General features: G+C 40.9%; 1 protein-coding gene across 1 annotated transcript; it reads left to right on the top strand.

Moving 5' to 3' along the window:
- Positions 1 to 142: 142 nt before the first annotated feature.
- scgn (secretagogin, EF-hand calcium binding protein) lies at positions 143 to 27,639 on the top strand. Its single transcript, XM_007902595.2, has 11 exons — positions 143 to 437; positions 2,889 to 2,959; positions 10,410 to 10,502; positions 11,978 to 12,067; positions 13,094 to 13,150; positions 13,789 to 13,866; positions 16,600 to 16,655; positions 19,608 to 19,653; positions 22,077 to 22,136; positions 24,110 to 24,178; positions 26,690 to 27,639. The coding sequence occupies exons 1-11, from the start codon at positions 365 to 367 to the stop codon at positions 26,816 to 26,818; spliced, it is 822 nt and encodes a 273-aa protein (XP_007900786.1). The 5' UTR covers positions 143 to 364; the 3' UTR covers positions 26,819 to 27,639.

Genomic DNA, 27,639 nt, shown 5'->3' with positions numbered 1-27,639 from the left:
CGAGCAACAGGTCACCTTTCCTTCCCTCTCTCTCGCTCTCTCCCCCCCCCCCCCCATCTCCAGCTCACCGATTTGGTTATTCAAACAGCTTTTCAATGCAGCTTTGCCGGTGCATAAAGAGTGAGCGGACTGGAGGCTACTCAGTGTGGTGGGAGGAGTTGCTGTGTTGTCAGCAGAGCTGAGAGGCAGAGCCTGGCTGGCATCTGGCTCTCACTTTGATCAGAGGGTTTATTGCAAACGGTGGCAACTCTGGAACAGCTGGAGCTCCTGCTGTTTGGTTAAACCTTGCCAGTGTTTTGAAACTTTTTTTTATCTCCTTTCTCTTTCCTAGCCCTGAGTTGGAGCTGAGCGAGTTAGCAGCAGCATGGACAGCCCGGGCTTTGACAACCTGGACGCCGCTGGATTCCTTGAAACCTGGCAACGCTTTGATGCTGATGGTAATGAAATCTATTGCATCTTATCATATGAAGTTAAGGAGAGCTTCTCCGCCAGCTCCAATGGTAAACTACAAAGCAGGGTAGGCTCTTGTGGAAGAGTGAGGTAGACGCAAACTAAGTTTTATTAAATTTTTAATTTACTTGTTTCAGGTTCAATCTGTTGCTCTTTTGTAAATTAGAATTTTAATCTCCTCCTGCTCTTGCTGCATGTGGAAACTCTTTGTGTGTGTATATGTGTGTGTGTACTGAATAATGGCACATGCTAACAGGTTGGCAGAAAATAAAAACCAATTGTTTCAGACCAGCTATCAGCATCCTGAAAGCACTGGATATACCAAAAGCTGCCATCCAAGTTATTTGGGCCATTTCTCTCAGATCCCGGGTGGGTTGTCAGCTTGTATCCCTTTCAAGGTGATAACATGAATGCTGTTTGTTTAAGTAAATCTAGTTAAAAATAGACACACCTGGTAAAGTTAGGTAGGTCTGAAGTAATCCAGAAAGTGTTGGGATTGATCAGTCTTGCCTCGTTTATCAGTGAGACTTGGAGATGTAGTCATACCCTTGTTTAAGCCAAAGCTCTAACAGGGAGGGTTGTGTTAGTTGGTCAAGTGCCTCAGTACTTTCTAAATGATATAAAAAAAATATTTTTCCTGATCACACCCAAAGACCTTCTCTTTCACCGTGCTTAGGGTCACCTCTCCACTTCCCCTGGCTCGGTGTCAGGCTTTGCCACTGTTAACCGTTCCGAGACATTACCCCGCATGAAGGGTGTTATATAAATGCAAGCTGTTGTTGCTGTTGATGTGTATGCATTACATAGTGTCTCTTTATGGAGGTTTCTTCTGTTGCAGCTCACATGTGAATCTCACTGTAATTTTCTATCAAGATCACGTTTTAATATAAAGATTGGACTCCTTTTTGATTTGTGATTTTAACCCAACTGTTCCACATCAACCAATACAATATACCCTGTGAAGCGGTTGGAGATGTCTCAAAGGCGTGATAAGGCACTATATCAAAAGCAAGGATTATTATTATTATAAATTTACCATTACCTTGGGTACAGACTTCTTTCTGTGAAGTGATAGAATAGGTGTGGATATTATTTGAACATTCTCTACACATTCCCTTTCTGATGCATTGCAGTTGGGAGCACAGTGCTGGTTTACTCCAGATAATAAGACATTGTTAACCCATTGTCAGTGTCCCTGAAATGAACCGGTATGAAATGTTTACCTTGTATCCAGAACAAAAATTTAGACTAGAATAAATTTGTATTGCTTTAGACAGAATATTAAATAGCTTACCACAAAGTTTTGAGATGAATCCATAAACGGTATTTTAAAGCGAACTGGGTAAACCACATACTGGAAAGATCATATACAGTACTTTGAAAGAACAATATTAAAGGATATGGGAAAAGAACAGGGAAATGGGATTAGAACAGGTAACTCTAGTAGCGGAACCCAGCACCAAACAAACAAATTGCATTTATACAGCAAATGCACATCGGGAGGACGTCTCAAGGCAACACCTAGTGGGACCGAATGGCCTCCTCTCTTCTGTAAATTAACGATATTCCTTTATTCTATTCCAGAATAAAGTGCATGGTTTATTGTAATTATCCTAGATCTCTGCTTCCTAGAAAAACATTGGAGTCTACAGACATCCACAATGTAATGGCCCTACACTGCAATTTATCAGCAAATCCATTTTAAACTATCTTTTAAACAAGTTTGTGCCATTTTGTTGGCAAGTCCTTTTGGTTTTCTTATAATGTCCGCTCAGTTTATTGCAAGACTTGCAGATGAGCTGTTATAGTTTATTCGCCCACAAATACATAGTCATTAAATGTTACATCTCTACAACGTGATAAGGGGCTATGTAAAATGCAAAGAATTTTTCGGATTATTGTTTAGTCAGTATATAGTTACCTTTTCTCAAAGTTGTACACTGAACAATCTATTGCCCTTTACAATAGTCACTTTTGGCAGATACAGAGAGTAATGGTTCTCCACACAGGCTGATCACATACTGTCCTCAAATAGGGAGACACCTTGATCTCTGCCTCTTGTCCTTTGTAGAGACCACACGCAGACTGAGAAAAAAAGACTAGTTTATAAAGAAGGACATTTCTATATACTTGAGCAATTCATTTTAATCACCTCTTGGTGGGGGTGGGTTTAGATGGAATGGCAGAAGCATTATTATATTTGGCAAAATGTTATCTTTCAAACTTAAAAATGGCTGAGTTCCCATTTGGTTGTCTTTACTAGTTTATATAATGAATTGAGAATAATCTTCAGCAGAGATATATTATCGTCATTCTGTTACTGATAAGTTTTATTATCTAAGGCACACAGATTAGAATCTGTGACATATGAAAGGTATATTGCATTTACTGATCCTTTGTCAATAGTTTTACGTAATGGTGGTACTGTTTGTGTTTAGATAATGGATACATTGAAGGCAAAGAGCTGGATGATTTTTTCCTGCACCTCCTGAAGAAACTCGGTACTGAGGTGAGCAAATATCCTGCTTCGGGCGGTTTGCTTGTTGCCGCTGTTCTTAAATAAGCATTTCCACGGAAACCAATGTTGGTCAATAGACCCAAGTATAATTCTCTCACAGCAACTGGTTATCTAGTTTCAAGGGTGGGGAGTAAAAAACAGATAAGAAATAACCGTAAAAGGATGGCCAGCCTGTTCACCGGTGAACATCATTGCCCCTTTCTCAGCTTTTTAGAGACTGAAAGCCCCCCCCGACAGGGACGTATAACTGACAGTACTGAATTGAAGTACTCCTTGTCCTAAATGTGACGCTCACTTTCCTTTAAAGCCCATCAAACAGTTGCTTCACTGAATGTAATATACCCCCACTCTGATCCTGTGTTTTTACCCAGTTTTTGCTTTAACTTCACTGTACTCTTGATTGTTTTGGTTTGAATGCAGTAAACCTGAGTGCTCTTTCCTGTGCCATAATCTGCTGAGGGCTGGATGTCCTTTCCTTGCATTATTGATTTTTTTAAAAAATCTATTTTTACCTTGAATTGTTAATTTTTCTCTTTTTGCTCACTTGTTACTTTTCTGTGGGTTCCAAACACGTTTCAGTATCTCAACTAAGCTGCTATTCTTCATATGTTAGTCTGGAGTATATTTATCTTTTATCTTTTGTCTGCATTTTTATTCCTTCGTGTAAGAAAGAGCTAGTATTCCTCCTCTTTTATTCTCCCCCACTGTCTCAAACTAAAAGTGTTGAGGCCAATTATAGCAGAAATCCAAGCTAATCCATAACAGGCATTTCAAACAGTGGCTTCTGCCGATGTGTATCACACCAACCCATGGCAATGTGCCTACAAAATACACAGTCAGTGCACTTTACAGTGAGTCATGTGAAGCACTTTGAGAGGTCTCAATGATGTGTTAAAGAGCTATAGTAAATTCCTGCTAAGCCATCACTCCAAGGGAAAAGGGCTCAGTGACAAGTTACCTGGAGTGTCGAGTTAGGCATGTTACAAATACATAAATAAATGCAGTCGGGATATTGACAGCATGATGACTTAAGTGGTAGTGACAAGTTAAGCCAGGGTCGAGTTACCAGGAGTTTATTGTATAAGAAATGAAAGGATTATTATTATTATTATTATAATTATATCTCCTCTCCCATGCAGTCTACTGGCCACGGTGAAACTTTAGTAATGAGGATTGCTTTCCCAGACCAAATTCAGAAATCCCACCCAGGATGAAAGTTTAATTTCATTCTATGTACACTTAATAGCAATTACCTGTGTGGTTACAATGTTGCCTTCTGTTCAGAGTGGAGTGAGTTTGCAGTGGAGTGGAATGAGCGAGTATCTGGATCCTGTACATGACGGTAATTTTCCAGGATGTAGAGCTAGTTTAGTTCTGGATGAGAGACCTTTACAGATTTTAGTAAAATGAACTGAAATACCTGTGTGCGTGTGTAATGTTTTCCAATACACCTCAAAGTGTTTGGAAACAATACATGCTGAAACTGTTATTACTGATTTTATTGGCTTCCTTATCTAATATTGAGAGTAGCAAGCTAGAATAAGAACTACTTAAACTTGAGTGCTTTTCCAGTAAAGCAAATGGGTACAAAAACAAAAACCGTTGTGTAATGATGGAGTATTAATGTAATGAATGTAAAGGGGCATACACTTAACTGTTAACTAACTGCAGAGTTTCATCTATCCTGTACTTTGTTTAAATTTCACCTTCAGCACCTGTATTTCCATATGCATCACTGTTTCAGTTAAGCAGATAGTTAAAAATTAAAGAGGAGATGCAGCAGCTGCTGTGCAATTGATGTCCTGCCTCAAATGTCAAATCTGGTTTGCCAATAGGTTCTCTGCTTCTATGCGATTAACTTGTTTGCTTGCGACATGATTGAATTAAAGAGCACTCTATCTTGGACCAGTACAGTTAATGGTAGGCAATCTATGATGCACCATTGATGTTACAATCAGGAAAAGTTCTCCCCCACCCCCCAAATTTTTCCCCCTCCCATACCTTCCCAACTAACTGCTCATTTATGAACCTGGTTGGTGAGTGCAGCAATGCAACTGAGGGGATGTGACACCTGAGACCTATACTGTGCTCTTCTGGTGTCCAAATTCCTAATGAGTCCCTGCCCCAGTGACTGTTCTGCCCTGCCAATTCCTGCCAATGAGCCAGGCTGGCTGTGCTGGCATCAGCAGTGCCCTGGAATACTGCGCACCCGCCTGGCTCAGAAACTGGACTACTGACGATGGGTATGATTTGACATTTGATTGCCAAACAGCACCAGCTATTTAATCCAGGTCCTCAGGGCCATGGCGAATAGACTGTGAAGCCGCCTCTGCTTTTTTGTTTTATTTCCCCCCACATTTCAAGTCCACATTGAGTCACATTTCTGTTCTGATACAGTGGGTGGGCACTGCTCTGTGTGAACTGCAGCAGATCACTTAATTTGAATAACCCCACGGGGTGCGATTCAAGCTGAGTTAGTGTTCAGAACTAACAAACCATGTAAGTGCCACTTATGTGAAGTATTTCATAGAACCAGAGATATTTACAGCACAAGCGAAGGGCATTCGGTCTTTAAATACATTGTGACCAAAAGTCGTGACACCATTACAATGTCTTATAAGTCTTAAAGAAATGATGATATTATTGGGGTGGGGGTCAGATAATCTGTTTCCAAATTTTTTCATTCAACTAACTTTTTTTAAATTCTTCCGTTTCTAACCCTAACCCTCATTTCACCTGTACTGAGGAATAGTTCCATGGGTGCTGGATACTCTCTGGTACCTCACCCATTAATCACGTGTGAGGCTTGACGGTGAGTGCGGTTCAAACACGTGGGACGTGATGAAGAGGGTGGGGGGGCGGTGTTTGGACGAGAAGTGCAGCCAAACCCAATACTGTTTCCATGTCCACACATGCCTCAAGCAAGATTGATAGATAGTTACCATGGGTGGGAACCCTGACTGTTTCTTTCCCCACTCCCCACATCATTCCTCCTAGAAACCTCATATCAATTGACTGGTACCCTGGATGGAGTTACATACCTCAGCACAGTGTGAATCTGGGACCTCAATCATTCATTCTGTCCAGCTTTTTCAACAGCTCATGCAGCGAAGTCACTTGTTTACTTTTCAATTGAGAAATTGGCTCTGAGACAGACAGAATACTAAAATATAGTGATCTGACTAGCTCCGCAGACGTGAAACCCAAACTCCCACCCAGGCTGGTGGCTGTTTGCCAGGCAGGGCATGAATCTCAGGCTGTTATGTGCTAGTGCTTTGTACATTTGAATAAACCTTACATTTGGTATAGTATCCTATCACATTGGAAGGACATTTCAAAATGCTTCACAGGATTTATTGACTGTGTATTTGTAGGCAAAGGGGCAGCACAGTTGTGGACAACAATGTCCCATAAAAAAACACCTATGGAGTGAGTGACCAATTTTATTTTGGAGGATTGTTGGCCAGCCCGCTGGGAGAAACTCCCTTCTCTTTTCGAATAGACACTGCTGTGTACAATTCACTGTCGTGTTTTGCCCACACAATATACAGTAAATTCACTTTACAGTATATTCTGTGAAGCGTTTTGAGACATCTCGAAGACGTGATAAGGCGCTATATCAAATGTAAGGATTATTATTTTTATAGTGGGATCTTTAATGTCCAACTGAACAGTCTGATTGGACCTAAGTTTAATGCCTCATCCGAATAAGATAGTTTTAGTAGATTTTATCAAGTACAATTGAATTGAAATTGACTATAATCTGTCTCTGTACCTCAGCACAACAGCAACATAGACTTGCATAGCACCTTTCATAAGATAACATTACAAAGTATTTGCAAAGTGTGAAGAGTGAGAGGGAGGGAGGTTTGTGGATGGTAACTGAAGACATAGTCGAGAGTATTGAAGGTTGTGAGAGGCAAAGAGATTTTGAGAGAGTTCCAGAGAGCAGGGGCACAGTGGCTCTAAATTTGGCAGAATTCAATCTAAGCCCTTCCACTCACAGAGCATCAGAAAGTGTTAGTTTATTCCATGGGAATATGGTGGTTCCAATCTACTTCTCGTCAGGAGGGCAATAAAAATGAATTGTAACTTAGTTTACAACTGAGCTTAGAATAAATCAGTGACACGTTTAAAACTACAGAACATTGTCTCCTTCATCTACAACAACAATGGGTTGGGATCTCGCCAAGTAACCACAGCCTTAATGTGCATGTGAACTTGCACCAGTTCCAATTTGTTTAATGTGGAGGCTGTTCTACCCTATTGAGCTTCAACAAGTGAAATGCCCACCCACAGCTCTGCCATTGCCCTTATATTTCTATTCAGGGTTTATCATTAACTTTGTGTCACTGTTCTTAATCAGACTGGGAGTCTATCAGCGCTTGGTATGGGTCTATTTCTAGTTGGTTTGCTCTGAAAGTTATGGGGTCTGATTGAAACATTTGCACCCCTCAACTTGAAACCCATTGTTAGATGCCGAGGAAGGGTAACAGGCTATGTGTGTCAGACTGAGAGAAGTGCAATAAAATGGCAGCTGCAGGTGTTTGTCTTTGTGAATCTATTCAATGTGCTGTCCATTTACACAGTTGTCTGAACCTCGCGCCTTGTGATAGTATTCAACACACATGGGAATGCTGGGTTACTGCTTATAGTGAGTCTGGCACAGGTTTGCTGGCTTTTATATTATTTTCTCTGTTGGCAGATTGTTGAAATTTACTTTGTGTAGCTGCTGTTATGGGTGCAGAGGTTTTGTATTCAACACATGGTGGGGAGGGAAAAACCAGCAGCTCCTATTTCCATTTCTATAGGGCCTGTCACATGGTGTAGTGTCTCGGAGCACTTAGAAACACACTGTTTAACTCTAGATTAGGGCTATAATGGGGTCATCTGATAGGAAGAAAAGTGAGCTTTGCTGCTGAGAGTGAATGTGAGTGACTAAGCTAAGAAATGTTATGTCAAGTCATATTATGTTATTTCAAGGAGACAGGATATAAGTAACTTTAATACTCCAGTGGGGGAAAACTAACCAGGTTTGTCATTCCTAATTGCTGTCTGCTATTAATTCACTATAAATTCAAATAAATGTGCCTCCCCATTTAGAATGTATTCCCAAGTACTCTACATCCAAAGTGTACTGTGATTGGTATGTGGTAAAAAGTACACTTTGATATGTATCCCACTATGTTACATTAAACTGCATCACCATCTGACTCCTGATGTAAAAGGCGCTTTATAAATGTAACTTTGTATTGTATTATTATAAAGACTCCAACTAGAGGGCTGTGTGATCGTGAACACAAAACACTCTTTATTCTCATTTTTATGACTCATCACAACAAAAGGAAGATCAATTTACTCACAGTGCTCAAAAACTATCACAATCCAAAATGAATTCAACCTCCAGCTAATTCCATCTATCAATTTTGGACTAATTAATTTCATTCAGGTTGTGAATGCCACGCTGCTTATTAGCTTTTAAATAGCCAATTTGTTTAGATTTCTAAATGTACAACTGACACAAAGTTATTTTCAGACATCGCTTCTATAATATATCCCTGAATGTGTGGATTTCATATAGCTGTATAATTTAATCAATTGCCTCGGATAAAGACTGAATTCCCCAGAAAATTTGTTTTTGCAAAGCTTCCATTCCAGCTCAAAAAATTCATCTGTGTTTTTGATAAACTGGCAACTGGAACAACTTTACTGATCTCTCAGAGCAAAACAAATACACAATCCCTACACTTTACAGTAAATTTTCCCACAAAATGTAGTCAATTCACTTTACACAATATTTTGTGAAGTGCTTTGAGACATCTTGAAGAAGTGATAAGGTGTTATATCAAATGCAAGTATTATTATTAAATTCTGTGAATTGCTACAAAAATAATAATAATCCTTGCATTTGATATAGCGCTTTATCACGTCTGAGCAAAGGGAGCGGACAGTTTAGAAGATGTCTCAAAGCGCTTCACAGAATATACTGTAAAGTGAATTAACTGTATATTTGTGGGCGAAACGCGGCAGCCAATTGCACACAGCAGCGTCCCACAAACAGTCGCGGATTGAAGTGACCAATTTATTATTGTTTTCTTGAGGAATTATTATTAGGAGTGAAAGGTGCTAAATCAAATAACATCTAGGCTTGACTATGCCAACTCCCTGCTTGTCGGCCTCCCCAGCTCTTCCCTCCACAAACTGCAGATCATCCAGAACTCTGCAGCCATGTCCTCTCCCACACCAGGCTCTGTGTCCTCATCATACCCATCTTCGCTCCACTGGCTCCCCATCCCTCAGAGGATTGAGTTCAAAATCCTCATTGTCTCCTTCAAGACCCTCAACGGCCTTGCTCCCTCCTACCTCTCCGACCTACTAACCCCTTATCAAACTGTCCGCTCCCTTTGCTCAGTAGGCTCGGCCTGCTTCATGTCCCCCACCCAGCCCACCCCACCATCAGCGGTCAAGCCTTCTGCGCTCTCTGCCCCTACACTCTGGAACTTCATCCCTCATTCCCTTTGTTTGTGATCTTAAAAAATATTATGGGTGCAGAGCTCTTTCTTAATTCTTAATTGCAGTTTGCCACAAGCTTCCTTTTGATAGATGGAGACATGCCTAAAATTGTGAGAGATTTCAGGAGTCTATTTCCTAAAAGCTGAGGTGGTTAAGATGTGATCGTATTGAAGGACTTAAAATAATGAAGGGAATTAACATATCCCTGATGCGGAATACATTTCTGCTAGAGGAATCCAATTCAAGGGTAAATCTTCAAAGTGGAGCAAAACCAGTTGGAAGTAAGATCCTAACCTATTTCTTCATACAGAGGGTTATGTGAAGTTAGAATGGCGGCCTAAGAAAGCTATAGAATTGATGGGATATGGTTGTGTACACAGGCAGACAGACACACACATCTACACAGAGACACAGACATACAGGTACACACACACAAATAAAAGAGAAGACCACCACCAACAACAACAACAATATTACATTTGTATAGCGCCTTTCATGTCGGGAGGACGTCCCAAGGAGCATTTACAGCATTTCAGACCAGAATGAATGTTGCCTTTGAATTGTCTATATCAATAAGTACTGGGAAACGAATATCAGAATGAGGACAGTGGAGAATCCTTTGTGTGACTGCAAGCCCAGGGAACTCATTCACAGCCAAATCCAAACAATTTTAGTTCTGTGGCCCACGTAATGGTTGTTTGTTTGCGAGATGTCACAATGTATCAGTGCAGCAGTAGCTGATGTTGATGTGCTGCTATAAATAGTTCTCTGAAGATTGGTCACACTTAACACAGTGCTGCTTGTTTAGAAAGACGATCTTATCTCCAAAGCCTTTATCGAATTAGAACTCAGTTGGAAAATCATGCATGGGTAGGCTTGGTAAATGGAATGGATTCTAACACCTGCGTGTGCTACTTGGCTTTCACAGGATGACCTGAGTGCAGGGAAGGTGCAGAAAATAAAGGAGCGTTTTATGTCCGTCTATGACGTCACTGCCGATGGAAGACTACAGATACAGGAGGTGAAGATTTTCGCGAGCGGTGCCCGGGCGCATATATATCTAATATCGTGCAAGTCTTGCACTTAAAAATAGTCTCACTATCAATGCCCCTATTTTTAAAAAGTCAGTGTGTATTCATGTTTTGTCTCTTTCTCTCACTACCTTTTATATTGGCCGCAATGTGACGCTTGTGTGATCTCTCTTCCTCTCTCTTTCTGTCTCTCTGACTACCACCCTCCATGAATGCCTATTTTCACAGTCGAAATTATGTTGAATCTGGGAATGATGGACCGTATTGTCCTGTGTCCTGTGCTCACAGGACAATACAATAGAGTACTGACATGCTGTCTGGGATAGATTCTTCAGCAGTTGCTCTGAATGAAGCAAGATTACTTGCTGCTCGATTATCAGCCTGAATTTCCCAGTTCTCCTGCAAGTAAACACAGCCGCATTAAACACAAAAGCATTAATCTGGAATCCTGTAGCTCAGTGGTTAGAGCACTCGCCTTGCAAGCGAGAGGACCTGGGTTCAATTCCTGGCAGGGCGAAACGTTGGGCACGTTTCCTTACTCCATACAACTCTGTTCATCTAGCAATAAGTAGGAATCCAGTCGTTGTCGATTGGCGGATAGATTTTCCGGGAATAATAATTCCTTCCCAGACTGCTCAGGTGATTATTTGCCAATTAACTGAATAACTCCTGAATTTGCTGACACAATCTACCTCCACAGCCTCCCTGGGAAGCCCACTGCACATCTGTGTCATTCTATATGGAAAGTAATTAATTCTGAACTATCTGCCCACTTTCCGAGAAAAAGCTCCATTAAGCCCACTCCTTACACAGACAATGCAAACCTACCCTACCTTCACTATCAACCCATTCATTATCTCCTAGAGACGGGGGAAGAAGGTCTCCAAAGATTTTCCCTGACTACTAAAACACAGAATCTAGGATAGTCACGTAATCCATTCATCTCAAATAGCCCAATAATAATAATAATAATCCTTGCGTTTGATATAGCGCTTTTCACGTCTTCTAGACGTCTCAAAGCGCTTTATAGAATATATTGTAAAGTGAATTGACCGTATATTTGTGGGCGAAAAGCGTCTGCCAATTGCGCACAGTTGCCAAGGCGACTGGTGTGAGGAATGGCCATCTTCCTTCCATGGTTTACCTTGCAATGCTTGTCTTTCGAGGCAGACTGACAGCAACAACTTCCACAGCAAACAGAGCCACCTTGTCTAACTTACAATATTAACTCTAAGGTCAGGGCTGACGATGGAAGCAGCAGGGAAACTGACAGGGACGTAATCGATTCAACCTCTCATCATATGTCATGCACATGTATCCTTGCACGTTTCCCTGAGGTCAGTTGCTGCAAGTGGTACCACAGTGTGGTAAGATATCTCAGCCCTAGTCACAGAATCATTCATGTGTAAAAGATATTGAAGATAGTTGATGTTCATGGTGTGACCTTCAGTCTCTGTTTCTGCAGTTGGCAAACATGATCCTACCAGAGGATGAGCACTTCCTTCTGCTCTTCCGCCGAGAGACTCCATTGGATAATAGCGTGGAGTTTATGCGGGTAAGATAAAATCTACTGAGGCCAGTCTGGGACCTTATTTATCTTATGATAAACCACATGGCAGAACTCATCTCTGTAATGTGTTTGGATGATACTTAAATTGCTGCAAAACTGCCAAAGCTGTGGAGTTTGTCCCTCGGAGTAAACCAGGGTTGTGATCAAAGCCACAGCAACCTCAAGGGGTTTGAGAGCATGTAAGATGAGAGTTACAAGTGCAAAAGGGTCCAATACACTTCAGTTGGTCTGCCTGAGACTGTGTGGTATTGCACTTCACTGCAAAATTTGTGATGTGCATTGAAATTGCTTTTTCATCCACTAATTGAGGAAAGCTATTGCCATGGTTAAAGATTATCGAAACTAGAAAAGTTCCACGTATGTATGTCACCTATACTTGGAAATTTCCATGTCTGGAATGGAAGGCGCACATTCTCACTGGAGGGAGACACACTCCTCTTACCTAATACCAGAGAGTATTAAACAGAGGTTGACAAGAGGTAAGACCTGGAGACAGAACTGGAGCCTCGTAACACAGGTTGTTTTCAGCAGGGAATTCCTTGTACATCACCTTGACCTAGGATCACAAGTCTCGGGAGTCATGAGACTTACCGAGGGTATCCCTGCAGAAAATGCTGTTTTAGTTGTGAGCTTTTTTGCCAGCAGCAAATTGCCAGTAACGCTACCACTTCAAGAGGAGTAATTTATTTTAACTTTGGAAATTCAAAAATTAGGAACCTGAGAACTACACTGTGGATATCCATGTAATGAAGCAATAGAAACCAGGTTGTGTGTTGTATGTTGATGAAACTGACTGAACGGACCAATTGGTCTCTTTTAGTTTAGTGAGTTAATTGTGTGAGAAGAATGATTGAGGGGAATTTCTATGAACTTACGCACAAAGTAATAGGAACGTTGTTTATTAATAGTAAATTGGGAATATATCTCATCATATCGGATGTTATTTCAAGAGGCTGTCACTTCATATCATGGCTATCTTATCCTGTACGTATCCTTTGTTATCTTTTGCAGTTTTGGCGTAAATATGATGCAGACAGCAGTGGATATATTTCAGCTTCTGAACTCCGGGTAAGTCTTTCAGTCATTCATTGAGTGATGAACCAAGATTCATTCAATCATTGAGATCGGAAATAGTACATGTGCATTTGTGTGTGTGTGTGTGTGTGTGTGTCTGTGGTGGGGAGGGGCAGTATCAGGGTTGGGGAGTGTAAAGAGAGAGTGTGTGTGGGCAATGCAGGGGTTGGTAGTGAGCATTGCCTGGATTAATTCCTTTGGCTTCTATTTTCTGTCCCATCCCAGTGCCCGGCCTCAGTTTTTCTCCTCAATTCTGTTGTCAGTAACTTCCTTGATGAGAATCACAGCCACACAAAATACCGAACAAGCAAATCTAATGTGCATTTCTTAAAAGCTAAACCTTTGGCCACCACTTCTCACAGTTTTCATACCTGATCTGAGAAGGGCATTTCTCATTGCAATTGAATCCAATCATTTACGCGTGACTGGGTAATGCAATCCCACCTCCTTTGGGGACTGCATCACTGCTGTCTCATTGCTGAGTCTCGATCGCTGCTTTAAAATGAAGCCTTGTGTTTTCCAGAATGGAAAATTGTTGCGTTCTGCCTTTTTTGGATACTAAATATGCCAGAGAATAATGAAGCTGCGTGTTAAAACAAATATTTCATTTTTGTTCTGGTTGCAACAAACAGAACTTCCTGCGAGACCTGTTCATTCAGCACAAGAAGGTGATTGCAGAGCCCAAGTTGGATGAGTACACGGATACAATGGTGAGCATTACTGCACCTTTATACTCGTATAATCTTTAGCCAATTCGCACAAAGAAGTCGCTTTGATCCTCTTAGATGTAAGAATTGCAATTTGCAGAACATGATCTCGTCACGGATCTCTGCTCAGATGTTCATTCGTTTTACTCATTTTTCTTGGGCATTGTGTTCATTTACCTTCTTAAATAGGCAAATGGTGAACGATTCAAAGGTCACTCTTGTCTTGTTTCAGTCAGTAATGTATCTTGACACAAGTGTTTTAGTGGAGAAAAACTGACTGCTAGGAATTTGCATTTGGGTGAGGAAGGCAGAAATAACAGTTCATATTGAACACATTGCTAGCTTCCCTGGTAGCCTGGTGGTTAAGCACAACATACACATTATGGCGTTAATCTAATCCGTCCATTAATCCCACTTAGAGCCCAGCCTTTAATTCTGATCTATGATGATTTTGCTCATCTCAGCTATGGCGGTAGGAAAGGGGATTGTAAAAGCACAAGTTAAGGAGAGGAAAGGAGGCTGGATTACTGCTTTCTAAGACATCTAAGAACTCTGGCTGTATACGGGCATGTGTGGAGATTGGGATTGGGGGAGGACAGGATTCGTCTTGACTTATTCCCTCTAGTCTTTCTACCCACCCAAAATTGCATCTTGTAGACACTGTCAATTTAGCTCCTCATGAGAGTGATCACTGGAGGATGGCTAGCATGGGAAATGGGAACAGTCACACTGCTGCTTTAGTAAGCGCTCTTTTGAGGTCAAGCAGCTGAATCTTTAATCTCTGGGCACTTCACGACATTGCCCTGCATTATATTTGCCCTATATATGCAACATGTTGTAATATTCTATATCTAAGATAGGGTGCACCTGACCTGAAAGTGCTCAATTCTGAAATAGTTAGGTCCCTCACCTTTGAGTACAAAATGAGTTTAGTGTTTTAAAAAAGAACATTGTATAACAAAAAACAGGCCATCAATCGAGTATCAGCATTAACACATTGGTTGATTGCTTGGGGGCAATTCAAGATTGTTCTTATTTCACGGTTTGATTTATTTTAACAATGGTTTATAAATTACCAGTTAGTTTTTGTGCTTGCGTATAAAATTCAGTTCTAGAAGCTTCTTGTTCCAGGACTATTGTTCCAGATGACTGCCTGACCTAATTTAGGAGTGATGTTGGAGTAACAAAACAATCCACAGAGTTCCCTACTTCTGTGCCCTACCTGCTAACTCCATACTGACCTGTCCACTCCCTCCAGTCAGTGGGATCTGACCTGCGCCATGTACCCTGACCTACCCACCCCACCATCAGCGGTCAGGTCTTCAGCCTTTCTGCCCTTACCCCACAGTCCCTTCACTTCACTTCCTCCCTTGTCTCCGTCAAGGCCAGTCTCAAGACCTTCCGCTTCGACCATGCCTTTGGTCACCCTCCTACCCCTGCCCTCCCTGCCCTCCACCCTCCTTATTCCAATCCCCAGCTCAGATGCAAATCCTTGAATGTCCAGCACATTGGGATGTCCTCCTAACACCCCTCTCCTTAAATCCCAGCTCCACCTCCTTGCTCCACTACTCGCCGACATCATCAACCTCTCCCTGTCATCTGGCACTGTTCCTACTCCCCTCAAAACAGCCACTATCACCCCTACCTTGAAGAAACCTTCCCTTGACCCATCACAGCTATCCAGCTACCGGCCCATCTCAAATCTCCCTTTTCTGTCTAAGGTCCTTGAGAGAGCCGTCACCTCCCAACTTCGCTCTTTTCTCTCCTCCCACTCCCTCCATGAGCCCCTCCAATTGGATTTCCATGCAGCCCACAGCACAGAAACTGCTATGGTCAAGGTCACAAATGACATCCTGACCATGTGTGACCTGGGATCCCTCTGCCTCCTCGTCCTGGAACCTGGATATCTTGTTTGACCCTGAACTGTCCTTTCTCACCCACATCCTCTCCATGATCAACACTGCCTACCACCACCTCCACAACAATGCCAGACTCCGCCACTGCCTCACACCTCAGGCTGCCGAAACCCTCACCCACGCATTCGTCACATCAAGGCTCGATTATGGAAACTCCCTCCTCATCGGCCTTCCCAACTCTTCCCTTCACAAGCTGTAGATCATCCAAAACTCTGCAGCTCGTGTACTCTCGCACACTAGGCTCCGTGACACCATCACTCCCATCCTCACCCGACTCCACTGGCTCCATCCCTCAGAGGATCGAATTCAAGATCCTCATCCTCACTTTCAAGGCCATCCATGGCCTTGCCCCCTCCTACCTCTCTGACCTGCTGACTCCCTACCAACCTGCCCGCTCCCTCCGTTCATCAGAATCCGGCCTGCTCCATGTCGTCCGCCCAACCCGTCCTACCATCACTGGCCAGGCTTTCAGCCTCTCTGCCCTCACACTCTGGAACTCCATCCCACAGTCCCTACTCTTTGTTTACTCCCTTGCCTCCTTCAAGGCCGGTCTCAAGACCCTCCTTATCGATCACGCCTTCAATTGCCCTCCCACCTCTCTGCCTTCCCTCACCCCTACGTCACCCTTCCCCTATGCTCGGGTCCTGACCCCTAACTGTCCGGAGCCTTGGGACGTCCTCCCAATGTGAAGGACGCTCTATAAATGTAATTTTGTTGTAGATGTAATGTGAAAGGAGCTATACAAATGTAATTTGTTGTTGATATTGTTGTAGGTTGGTCACAAGGCCACAGCTTGAGACTTGCTTCTGTTTGCTTTCAGATGAAATTCTTTGACAGAAACAAAAATGGCCGCCTGGACCTCAATGACTTGGCGAGGTCAGTCTCTTAATATTCTTGATTGGCCATCTCTCTCTCTCGCTCTCTCTCTACCTCTCAGTCTAAAACCTACTACCCCTTCCATCACTTATGTGATCTTAGCATTCAGAAGAAGTACTTTCCATCATATAAGTTCCATTAACTAAGTAATAATTGCCACTTTGAATAGTTAATATACTGTGTGTCAAGACTGATAGAAAACTGCATTAGATTATCTTGAATTGTACATTGCAATATTCTAGGTAGTCAGTCGTGTAATTTTTTTCCAAAGAAGCTTGATTTTTCATTTTCAAATACGACATAGAATCATCAAAAGCAGTGCTCAAAATGGGAGCAAAGTGTCTTCTGATACTTATGAAGTCAGCCTCTAATACCGTGGATCTTTGTTATCAGGTGATAGTTGGGTCCGTAAAATGCTTACAATAATGGGGAATAATAGCTGGTTTCAGTTCACATACAAGTGGCCAGCTCACTTCCTGCACTCATAAATGCTGACTTCCAGGTCATCAAGTTGCTGCTGACATCACTTTCTGCTTGCTAAGCGCGCACATAGCTGCAAGTGATATCAGCAGTGACCTGATTGAAATTGGCCATCATTTGTAGCATGGGAAAGGTAAAATAACCAACTTCTGGGTCATCAGGTTCCTGCTAATGTCACTTGATGATCACCGCTGTCCTGACAGGACGTCTGTCAGACATCAAGTCCTGGATGAGAGCTAACTTTCTACAGTTGAACGTCAACAAGACCGAAACTCTCCTGATTGGCTCCCGTCAGTGCCTCCTCACCTCAGGCGCCGACAGCATTACCATCCATGGTTGCACGCTCCTCCTCACCGAGCCAGACTGGAACCTTGGCATCTTGTTTGACCCTCAACGATCCTTTCTACCCCACATCCATGCCGTGACCCACTCTGCCTTCCCCGACCTCCGCAACATCGCCCGGCTCCGCCACATCTACACCACACATATGCTGTAGATCATTCAGAACTCTGCAGCCCATGTCCTCACCCGCACCAGGCTCCGTGACCCTTTCACGCCATCCTTGTCTGACTTCACTGGCTTCCCATCACACAGAGGATACAGTTCAAGATTCTGGTCTTTACCTTCAAAGACCTTCACTGCCTTGGTCCCCCTACTTCTGCAACCTTCTAACCCCCCTACAAACCTGCCCGCTATCAGTCCCTCCACCTCACCCCCTCTCTTGCCTCCTTCAAGACCTGTCTCAAGACCCTCCTCTTCGACCGTGCCTTCGGTCACCATCCTTACCCCCACTGCCCTCCACCCTCCCCAATCCCGACCCCCAGCTCAGGTCTGAACCATTCATTGTTCAGCGCCTTGGGATATTCTCCCGATGTGAAAGGCACTATACAAATGTAATTTTGTTATTGTTTTTTGCTCAGAAGTAGAACAATTTAGCCAAATGCCATCTGGTATGCAGGAAACAAGTGTTGACTCTGTATGTGGGCAGAGAATGAAGTCCACAGTGCAAACTCATTAGAACCAAATTTTGTGCTTTATAATAATTTTATAACCAAATTTGTGCACATTATAACAGGGCAGTTATATAGTTATGTATTGTACTTGTATTAAAAAAGTACCAGTATAACAAACAGGCAATAACATAAATACTTGAATGAAGAAAGGGACGCATTCTCCCTCAGTAATAATGCGTTCACTAGGCTAAACATACAACCCCGTCAATACAATGGCTTTCTCTTTCAGTGAACAGTATCACTTTAGTGGCTCAGGCAATTGAATCAGAAATAGATTTAACAGAAATAGAATTTAAATAATTGAGCTAAATACAACACAAGACCAAAACTGTAGATTCATACAAAGAAGAATAAAAATGCTGTAATAACCTTTAAAAGGTTTTATTAGGAGAATGGTGCTGGGTTCTGAAACCACCGCGGGGACTTCTAAGTTCACAGATTAGCCAGATTTTCTCTGCAGCTCAGGAGTTGACTTATCCCTCAGTCAAGACTTCCTCAGTCAATTCCTTTAACAGGAGAAATACAGGCCAACCCTGTTATTGGACAGCGCCACGCTATAGCTTGAGTTCACTTTTAGCCTGGGTGTCCTGTGCACCCACGGTTTCCAGAAGTGTGGTACAGATACAACTTTCAGCATTTTCCGTCCCATTCTAATAAATAGCTTCCAGGTTGTCAGGTTGCTGTTATCAGCAATAACAGCGCACTGTACAGGAGGAAGCACTGAAGCTTCATTTCCTGCACAAGGGTTTTCACATACGTCACTTCCTGAACTTCACACAGGAAGTGACAGTGGAAGCAATCCAATGATCCAGAAGTTGGACTTTGTTTGGCACTCGCATCGCGCCTGAGATCGCAGATGACCATACGATAACAGAGTTCTCCTTTGTCTTGTTGGTTTACGCAACATTTCCTGAAAGCTCTTGAATTTTAAAATGCATTTAACCTCTTTAACGTTTAAAAGGCAGCTCCAAGCCATGTCTATGAAATGCCTTGCCCAAAATGCAGTAAAGGCTGAATCAATAGAGATGTTTAAATGAGAGAGAGAGAGACAGAACCTTGGGTAATTGAGGTATTAAAGAGCATGGTAGGCATCAAGATCCAATAAACTGGTGGAACAGGTCTGATGAGATGAAAGGCCTGTTCCGGTCCCTCTTTTCCTATGTTCCAACATCATCCAACTCCAGATTCTAGCTTTACAATGATCATTTTACACCTTATAGAATATATATGGTTTGGCTAAAATCTGGCTTTAGTTCTCCGTACTTGTGAATTGCTTGAGATAGTTTGATTTTAAAGGCACCATATGAGTTGTCCATAATTTATTATTATAACATGTCTCCTTCATGCAAATTCACCCAAAACAGATTAATTGGTCATTTCATGCAAAGTAGTTGTTGTGTGCAATTGTTGGGCAGCAAAACAAAGTTCGCTAACCATCAATCTTGTTGTATGTTTGAAGGATTCTGTCATTGGAAGAGAATTTCCTCTTACAATTCAAAATGGACGTAAGTTCAACCTTACTTTTAATACATATCTTAGAAATGGGTTTCCAGCTTGTCTCTCCCCCGGTCCCCACACACACACACAAAAAACATATACACACACACCAAAAAACACACGCACGCACAAAAAACATACACGTACACACAAAAACATATTCACATACACACACACACAGACAGAGCTTTTCTGCCTGTTCCTTTTCTGAAGTGCTGTGTCATGGTATAAGCAGGAGTGAGGTATCACAGGAGAGATCATGTTAAACACTGAGAGCTCACTCATTGATGGAGGCCAGAGGCTCGGATACTCCTTCGCTCCATTCACATTGCACTCACCCTCCCTCTGCTCCTTGTAGCCGACTCAACTATAGCATTGGTTGCAGATAGGCCAGGAATGTTTTTGTGGTAGGGTCACATCTAAAGGAAAGGAAAATTAAAACTAAAAGCATTTTTGTCATATTAGCAGATGCTGCAGTTGATCTTCCATTTGCTCTGGTGTCTGAGGCTAAACTCTAGTTGTTCTGCAGTACAATGAGAGGAAATGTTGATTACACTTTCTCAGTGAAACTATAAGAGATTGGATTACTGGAACATCAAATACATCCCCTTACAGGAAAATCCCAGAAGATGTGGGTTTGAACATTGCTAAACCTTTCTACCAGGGATTGGGTCTGTTAGATTACTTTGTATTCCCACAGGATCATATATCGAGGTCCAGGTTAGAGTTAATAATGATCCGGACACCAATGTTTGGAACCTCTAGAGTTCAACGCTGTTTGCTCTTCTGCTGTGCGTACGTTTCTCTTCTATGCATGTTTCTCCTGTGTGCATCATTATCTGAGGATGAGGGCAGGATAGCAGCCTTCTACTGGTCATTTGACAAAGTCAGTTTTGACTTGACTGTAAGGATACCCATGCTGATGATTTTTCTTCCTATCTCAAAAGGCAGGCGGCACCAAGCCTTCACTTTTTACTTTCCCCTGACAACACGATCAAAATCAACAAATAATAATAATAATAATACTTGCATTTGATATGGCGCCTTATCACATTGTTGAGACGTCTCAAAGCCCTTTACAGAATATACTGTAAAGTGAATTGACTGTGTATTTTGTGAGTGAGATATGCCCTGTGGCCAAACTTCAACCCCAATCTTTCAGTTGTCAATTCTCGAAAATGAATATCAATCATAATTTCTGCTTTTCCTTTATTTTCAAATTTGTAATAAAAAAAACCATTAGATTTTCATTATATTTAGAATTGAATAAAATTTCCATTTACCTTGGCGAGATTGATAGAATAAGATCTTAGATAACAGCAATAAAGAGTTAGCACAAGAATGTATGAGCGGTTTATGCAGCTGTTGTTCAGAGAAGTGCTTTTTCATATAATGTAAATCAACAGCAACTTGCATTTATATAACGACCTTCACGTAGGGTAACATTTTGGAGTGCTTCACAGAGACAGGACTGGACACTGAGCAAGGGCAAAGAGAGAGGGGGAGAGGGAGGTGACCATAGGCACATTTAAAGAGGCAGAATTTTAGGTAGGACTTAAAGACAAAAAGAGAAAAAGAATGCAGAATAGCACCAAGCAATGTGCAGGGCTGCAGGGTAAATCTTTAAACTAGAAGTTTTTTTTGTTTTTGGCATTGATACAGAAATAATATCCTCAAAAGCCAATTATTAATGCAAATTTACATTGGAACACTGTGCGCTCACAGACTACTACTGCACGGTTTATTCCTAAACCCCCTTACCCATTGCATTTAGCAATAAAAAGCGTGAGTTCCATAATAATGGGACAAGTTAGAGAAGTTTTATTCTTTATGTTAGAGGGGAAATTGAATGTGAGTGCAACCTCCAGAATAGAAGAACTTTTGATTCTGCTATTCTGGAAGTTGCACATATATTCAACTTCCCCTCTGACCTTTATTTTCCCAGATCTATCCTTTCTTCCCTGTAATGTCAGTACATATTCATCTAATAATTTCCCATTTTGGTCTGCTGTTTTATTCCGCTGCTTATTTTGCTTCAGTCCCATGAAGATACATCTTTTCTATTTGTTTAGTTTATTTGCCACGTTTCACACACAAAATACACAGTCAATCCACTTTACTATATATTGTGTGAAGCACTTTGAGATGTCTCAATGACATGAGAAGGCGCTATATCAAATGCAAGGATTATTATTATTATCGGCTTTGTGTGAAACAAGCAAACTGAAATTTTTTTGCAATAGAAACTGATCTGTTTTAACTTTAAAAAAGATTTTTTATAATATATCAAACTTGTTTCTAACAATTGCCTTTTCTTTAAAGGCAATTGTTAGCAACAAGTTTGATATATTATAAAAAATCTTTTTTAAAGTTAAAACAGATCAGTTTCTATAGCACAATATTTTGATTCATTTTTTCCCTTTAAACCTAGGCCTGCAGTGTGGAGGACAGGCGTCGCGATTTTGAGGAGATTTTCAAACATTATGACGTGGTAAGTTTCATGAATATTTAAACTCTGGGGGAGGGTTGTGTGTGCATGCGTTCTACACGTGTGTTCATTGTTCACTAGGTTATGTGCTACCAGATAACCTGTTGTATTTTCAGTGTTCGTTTCATTCCAAGTAAGCCAATTGTTTCACTTGCATGTTTAAGAGCCATTTCTTTTCCTTCTTCCCTGTTATTACCATCTTTCTTTTCTGAAAGCAGGCGCTTCAATTTTCCTTCAGTTTTGATACGTACGAGTTGCCCTCTGGTACACATGGCCAGTGTTCATGTGTGAGATTTGAGAGTGTGTGTTAGCAAACTGTGTACCACAGGGAGATTGCAGCCAACCCTGCTTAGCGCTTTCAGTTCATTACTCAGTTATGGGCTTCAGATCAGCCTCTGTGGGTTTGACCTGCCGAGTCCATTAGTTTCTATAATATTAGCTTAACGCACTGGGATTTGTCATCCTCGTCACCTGTTCTAATTTGCCTTAGTAAACTTTATAATTGATGGTGTAAGCGTTTTTTCGGTGACTACAATGAAGCATCAGGAACGTCATTTAGGAGTTGTTAAAGGAAGTTTCTCCCAGTGACCCGGCCAACAATGTCCCAGATAAAATTGGTCACTCACATCATGGCTGTCTGTGGGGACATTACTGTGGCAAATAGGCTATCACGTTTACCTACAAAATACAGTCACCACACATTATAGTACATCCTTTGTGACATATTCCTACCCTTAATTATGAAAGGCACCATATTAAATGCAAGAATTATTATTACGTTTATCTAATGATTTTTAAAGAATATATTATTTTTTGTCTTGAGAACATGCCAATTTACGTCTATTTGTGCCAAGTTATTTCTTTGTCTGCCAAGTCTTGCCATTGGCCTTGTATTGTCAGCCTTGTCCCATCTGCCTCTTCCTCACTGGAGTCCTTCATCTCTGCAGTGATTTTCGCAGTTCAGTTTGACACTGTAAAGTGAAGATTGTATAAATAAACATTTAGAGGAATGAGGAATGAATCAGTGTTGAAAATGAAAATGCAGCATTGATTAAACAAGTTGGAATCTTTGGTTCCTACCCCTTGACTCAAAGTCCTTAGTTCTGCTAAAGAATGTCCTCATCTCCAACATTTGCTAGTTAACTATCTAAACTATATAAATTCATTAAATTATTGAGGTTTTAAAAATACGTAGGTTTAAGTTTAAATGTTATACTCAAATGAGTAATTTTGGCTCAGCAATTCTGATAAAGGGAGATCAACAAAGCATGTTTTAACAAAGAAATTAAAAGAATTACCGTAAATATGGACAATCGGCCTAAGCTGGATAAAGCTACAATTTCTTGGGGAAAGGCAAGAGGAAATGGGTGAGGCTCTGATTTAATATTCATAGGAACTCCAAAAGGAGCTGTACCTGAGCATTGGAAGAAAGAAAATGTTGTTCATAAATGGAGGAAGACATCACCATGGAAATTGGTGACCACTCCACATAATGTGTATAGTGGAACAAGTACTTGAGAGCATTATAAGTAATGCTGTGCATGCACATTTAAAGAGCACAGTAGTTGCACAGATTTAAAAGCAAATAGTCAGGTGAGTTGTATGAGAAGGTAAATTTGTGGATGAGTGCTAACTTGTGGATATGCCCAAGCAGTGCGAGGCAGCTATAATTAAGGGTAAATGAGTTCAGAGGTAAGAGGAAGTTGAAGATGGTAATTTTACAGTCAGTATATTAAAATTTGCTCAGGATGTAAAGCTACAGGGTTAGATGGCCAATACAGAAGAAAAATTGGGACCAATTGAGAAGATAGGCCTAACAGTGGCAGAATATAAGATAGAGAGTGTGGGAATCTATAAGACTGTACATGTAGAAAATGGAAGGGTGTCAATCAGCAAAGATAGTGTTTCAGACAATGAAATACTGCTGTATAATTGTTGAGAAAGTACTTTTTTATTGATTGCCTTCTCTATTGCAGAGTAAAACGGGAGCCCTGGAGGGCCCTGAGGTAGATGGATTTGTAAAGGATATGATGGAACTGGTGAAGGTGAGTAATCATACATTAAATTCCCTTTCCAAATTGAAAAGCACTTTTAAAAAATATTTCTCGGATTATACACATCTCCCACATATAGACCAAGCAAAATTCCCAACCTATTGGTTCACACCATCACTTCCAGTCTCCTTAGTTACCGCAATACCACCAGGACTAATGTGATCATAGGTTGGAATGTGCTTTTAAAAACTATAATAATAATTCTTGTATTTGATATTGCGCCTTATCAGATTGCCTTAAAGTGCTTCACAGAATATATTGTAAAGTGGATTGACTGTGTATTTTGTGGACGATTATGGCAGCCAATTGCACACAGCAGTGTCCCACAAACAGTCGTGGACCAAATTCTTTTTTTGGAGGGATTATTAATCCCACAAAGCTATCAGCCAATCGACTAACAACCAGGTTCCTACCTACTACTAGGCAAATAGAGGTATGTGGAGTAAGGAAACTTGCCTAAGGTTTCGCCCTAGCTGGAAATCGAACCCGGGTCCTCTTGCTGCGAGGCGAACGCGCTAACTACTACACTACAAGACTCCTTAAAGAAGAAATGCCAAACGAGACAAAGAAAAACTTTGAACAAGTACTTTTTGATTGTTTACTTTTACCATCTATTAGGAGAGGCCCTCTTATCCAATAATTAAGCAAGTTACACAAAATCTCATGATCCTCCACTTCCCTCCATTTCTGGGCTGTGCAACTCCAGACTAGTCCTTTTTTTAAAGCTCCTGGCCTCAGCAACAGTATCTCACTGTTTGTCCCCTCATATGAAAGGTTTTCAAATGTCTTTCGTGATCTGGTGCCTTCAGTCTGAACTTGGCTGTAAGATTCTGAGCTTCAATTATAGATTTCCCCATATGAGGAATGAGCAGGATTTGGAATTAGACCAGTGGCTGATTTGGAGAAAATCAATGATGCAGACTTGGTGGGCTAAATGGCTTGTTTCTGTGCTGTAACATCCTTTGGTTGGAAAAATGCAGTTAATAATAATAATAATAATAATCCTTGCATTTGATATAGCGCTTTTCATGTCGGGAGGACGTCCCAAAGCACTTCACAGAACACACTGTAAAGTGAATTGACTGTATATTTGTGGGCGAACGTGGCAGCCAATTGCGCACAGCAATGTCCCACAAACAGTCGTAGATTGAAAATGACCAATTTTTATTATTGTTTTTGGTTTTGGAGGGATTATTATTAGGCGTGTGGAGTAAGGAAACTTGCCCAAGGTTTCGCCCTGACCTGCCTGGAATTGAACTCAGGTCTCTCACTTGCAAAGCGAGTGCTCTAAACACTGAGCTACAGGACTCCAGTTGTTTCATAACGGATTCAATAATCATCGAATCTTGACTCTGTTACAGAACAGAATCTATTTTGAAACGTCTCATTTTTCCATCTACCCAGACTGGTTGTCCCTCAACTCCAGCACAATGGTTATTCCCAAAGACGTCTTCATGCTCTTACGAGTCATTATCCTTTGATGTCAGACAAGGGGACAATTTGCCAGCTACCAATTGCCATAGCTGTACATTTTGTATCATTAGCTGAGTAAACTGGGTGGAGAGAAGGAAAATAAACCCAGAAACAAATTCTAAATTAAGTGGCAATCAATGGCTCTCAGTGAACTGACTCCAATGGGAGCCCTCTGATTGTTATAGTGATTATCTCCAGGGTCACTTCTGATTCGTAATATGTGAGTGTTTCTATCAGATTAATAACGTATTGTTTTTTAAATTAGTAAATTAGAAAAATAAAGAAATTGTTGTTTCAAATGAATGTAATTTTAGATTGTTAATTTTAAAATAAAATGAGGGGAAATTAGCTGGTAAGTGAGTGCAAACATGAGGTGCCTCTGAAATGAACTAGTGTAATATTCTTAATAATAATAATCTTTCTCCTCATTGCCTGTCACTGTGTTCAAGTCAGATTATTTGAGCTGAAATAACACCAGTTTCCTGCTGCCAATTGCCAGATACTTTTTGCTGGAGCGGAGATCCGGACAATTTGTGACATCTTGATGTCCATCAGATTGTTTTTTTTTTAAAATTGCTTGTTTTCCTAACTTTTTCAAATCAATTAGAAAATTCAATGTTGGCTGAAGGCAGAGAACCGTAGGCTGATTTCAGGTCTAAACCTGGAGAATGTTGATAGAACTGAAGGTCTCAGTATATACAGTATCATCTGATCTCAGTGCAGTTGGAGATGAGCACTGCGTGTTGCTATGGGAACAGACTGCTAAGGCTCCCAGAACTGTGCACAGAGGCATACAAATAGATTTTTAAATTATTATAATTTAAACATTGAACAAAGTACAGTGTAGCAGTTTTTAACTTTTAGAATTTGTGACAACTATAACATTTTACATCAAGAAGTAATCCTTATATTTCGGGTGAATGAGATTTATTAAAAACGTACCATTACAAAATGACTATTACAAACGGAATATATTAATGACAGCATTACATTCTTTATCAACTGACTGTTTCTTCTTCTCTTGCACAGCCATCTATACGTGGGGTTGATCTTGACAAATTACGTGAAATTCTACTGCGTCACTGTGATGTGAACCAGGATGGGAAAATCCAGAAGTCTGAGCTTGCCTTGTGTCTTGGATTGAAACTAAACCAATGAGCTGACAGTGCAGCGAAACCACCTTGTCTTTCTTCACAAATTAATACAACTTTTACTATTAACCTAGTTACTAATGCATTGATACTAGCAGTGTAACCCAAGGCCTTTGAAGTACCAGAGTGATGTCTGGTAATTGGGTTGGCAAAGAGGCATTTGATTTGCATGTCTAGATTCACTAATGGGTTTGTCAGCCCTGATGTAAAACATAATCTGAAATGCTAAAATTATGAGAACGTTGTTATGCAAGGATCTAGGTCCATTTGTGCAGTTTACAAATCCAGTTGCAAATAAATATTATTCAGCAATGTATGTGCACCTTGACATAAAGGTTACGTACCATTGAATTTTGTTGCTTTGAGCATTATGACTATGAATAAAGAGGCATGGTGCTTTAGGTCAGGTAAATCTTGTTCTTTATGAAATACTAAATAGATTTTTTAGAAAATCTTGCACCATGTCTCTTGAGACACCAGTAATCTTGCTGTTGCAACAAAGAACCCAGGATCTGCATCTAGTTGTAAACAAGTTAAAGAAGCTCTAGGTACTGTAGTTACTGCACACCAATAGCATTCAGACATCACCACAGTACTGGTTTCAAGTGTGCTTTCTTCAAAGGTTTTTAGCATTTCAGAAAATACACTACCAGAATAATTAACTGAATAATTTTATTATTATTGTTATTAAACAAAACAATTTTGCATGTTACGTTTATTGGACTGTTGTATTATATTACTTGAAGATACTGAATGTAACGATTAGAGCTGGTTGTGAAGTGGCTTCGAAAAAAAAATAAAGATGCTGGTAATGTTGGTTAAGTCAAA

This window comes from Callorhinchus milii, unplaced genomic scaffold, assembly GCF_018977255.1.
Source record: "Callorhinchus milii isolate IMCB2004 unplaced genomic scaffold, IMCB_Cmil_1.0 Scaffold2, whole genome shotgun sequence".
NCBI classification, from domain to species: Eukaryota; Metazoa; Chordata; class Chondrichthyes; order Chimaeriformes; family Callorhinchidae; genus Callorhinchus; species Callorhinchus milii.
The sequence above is the reverse complement of the archived record's forward strand: the minus strand, read 5'-3'. Positions and strand labels throughout refer to the sequence as shown.

Excerpts from the sequence above, each read along its gene's own strand:
- scgn (XM_007902595.2), top strand. The coding sequence starts at position 365 with ATGGACAGCCCGGGCTTTGACAACCTGGACGCCGCTGGATTCCTTGAA. Across the intron at positions 16,656-19,607 it reads GACCTCAATGACTTGGCGAG|GATTCTGTCATTGGAAGAGA; the intron begins GTCAGTCTCTTA and ends GTATGTTTGAAG. Across the intron at positions 22,137-24,109 it reads TTTTCAAACATTATGACGTG|AGTAAAACGGGAGCCCTGGA; the intron begins GTAAGTTTCATG and ends TCTCTATTGCAG.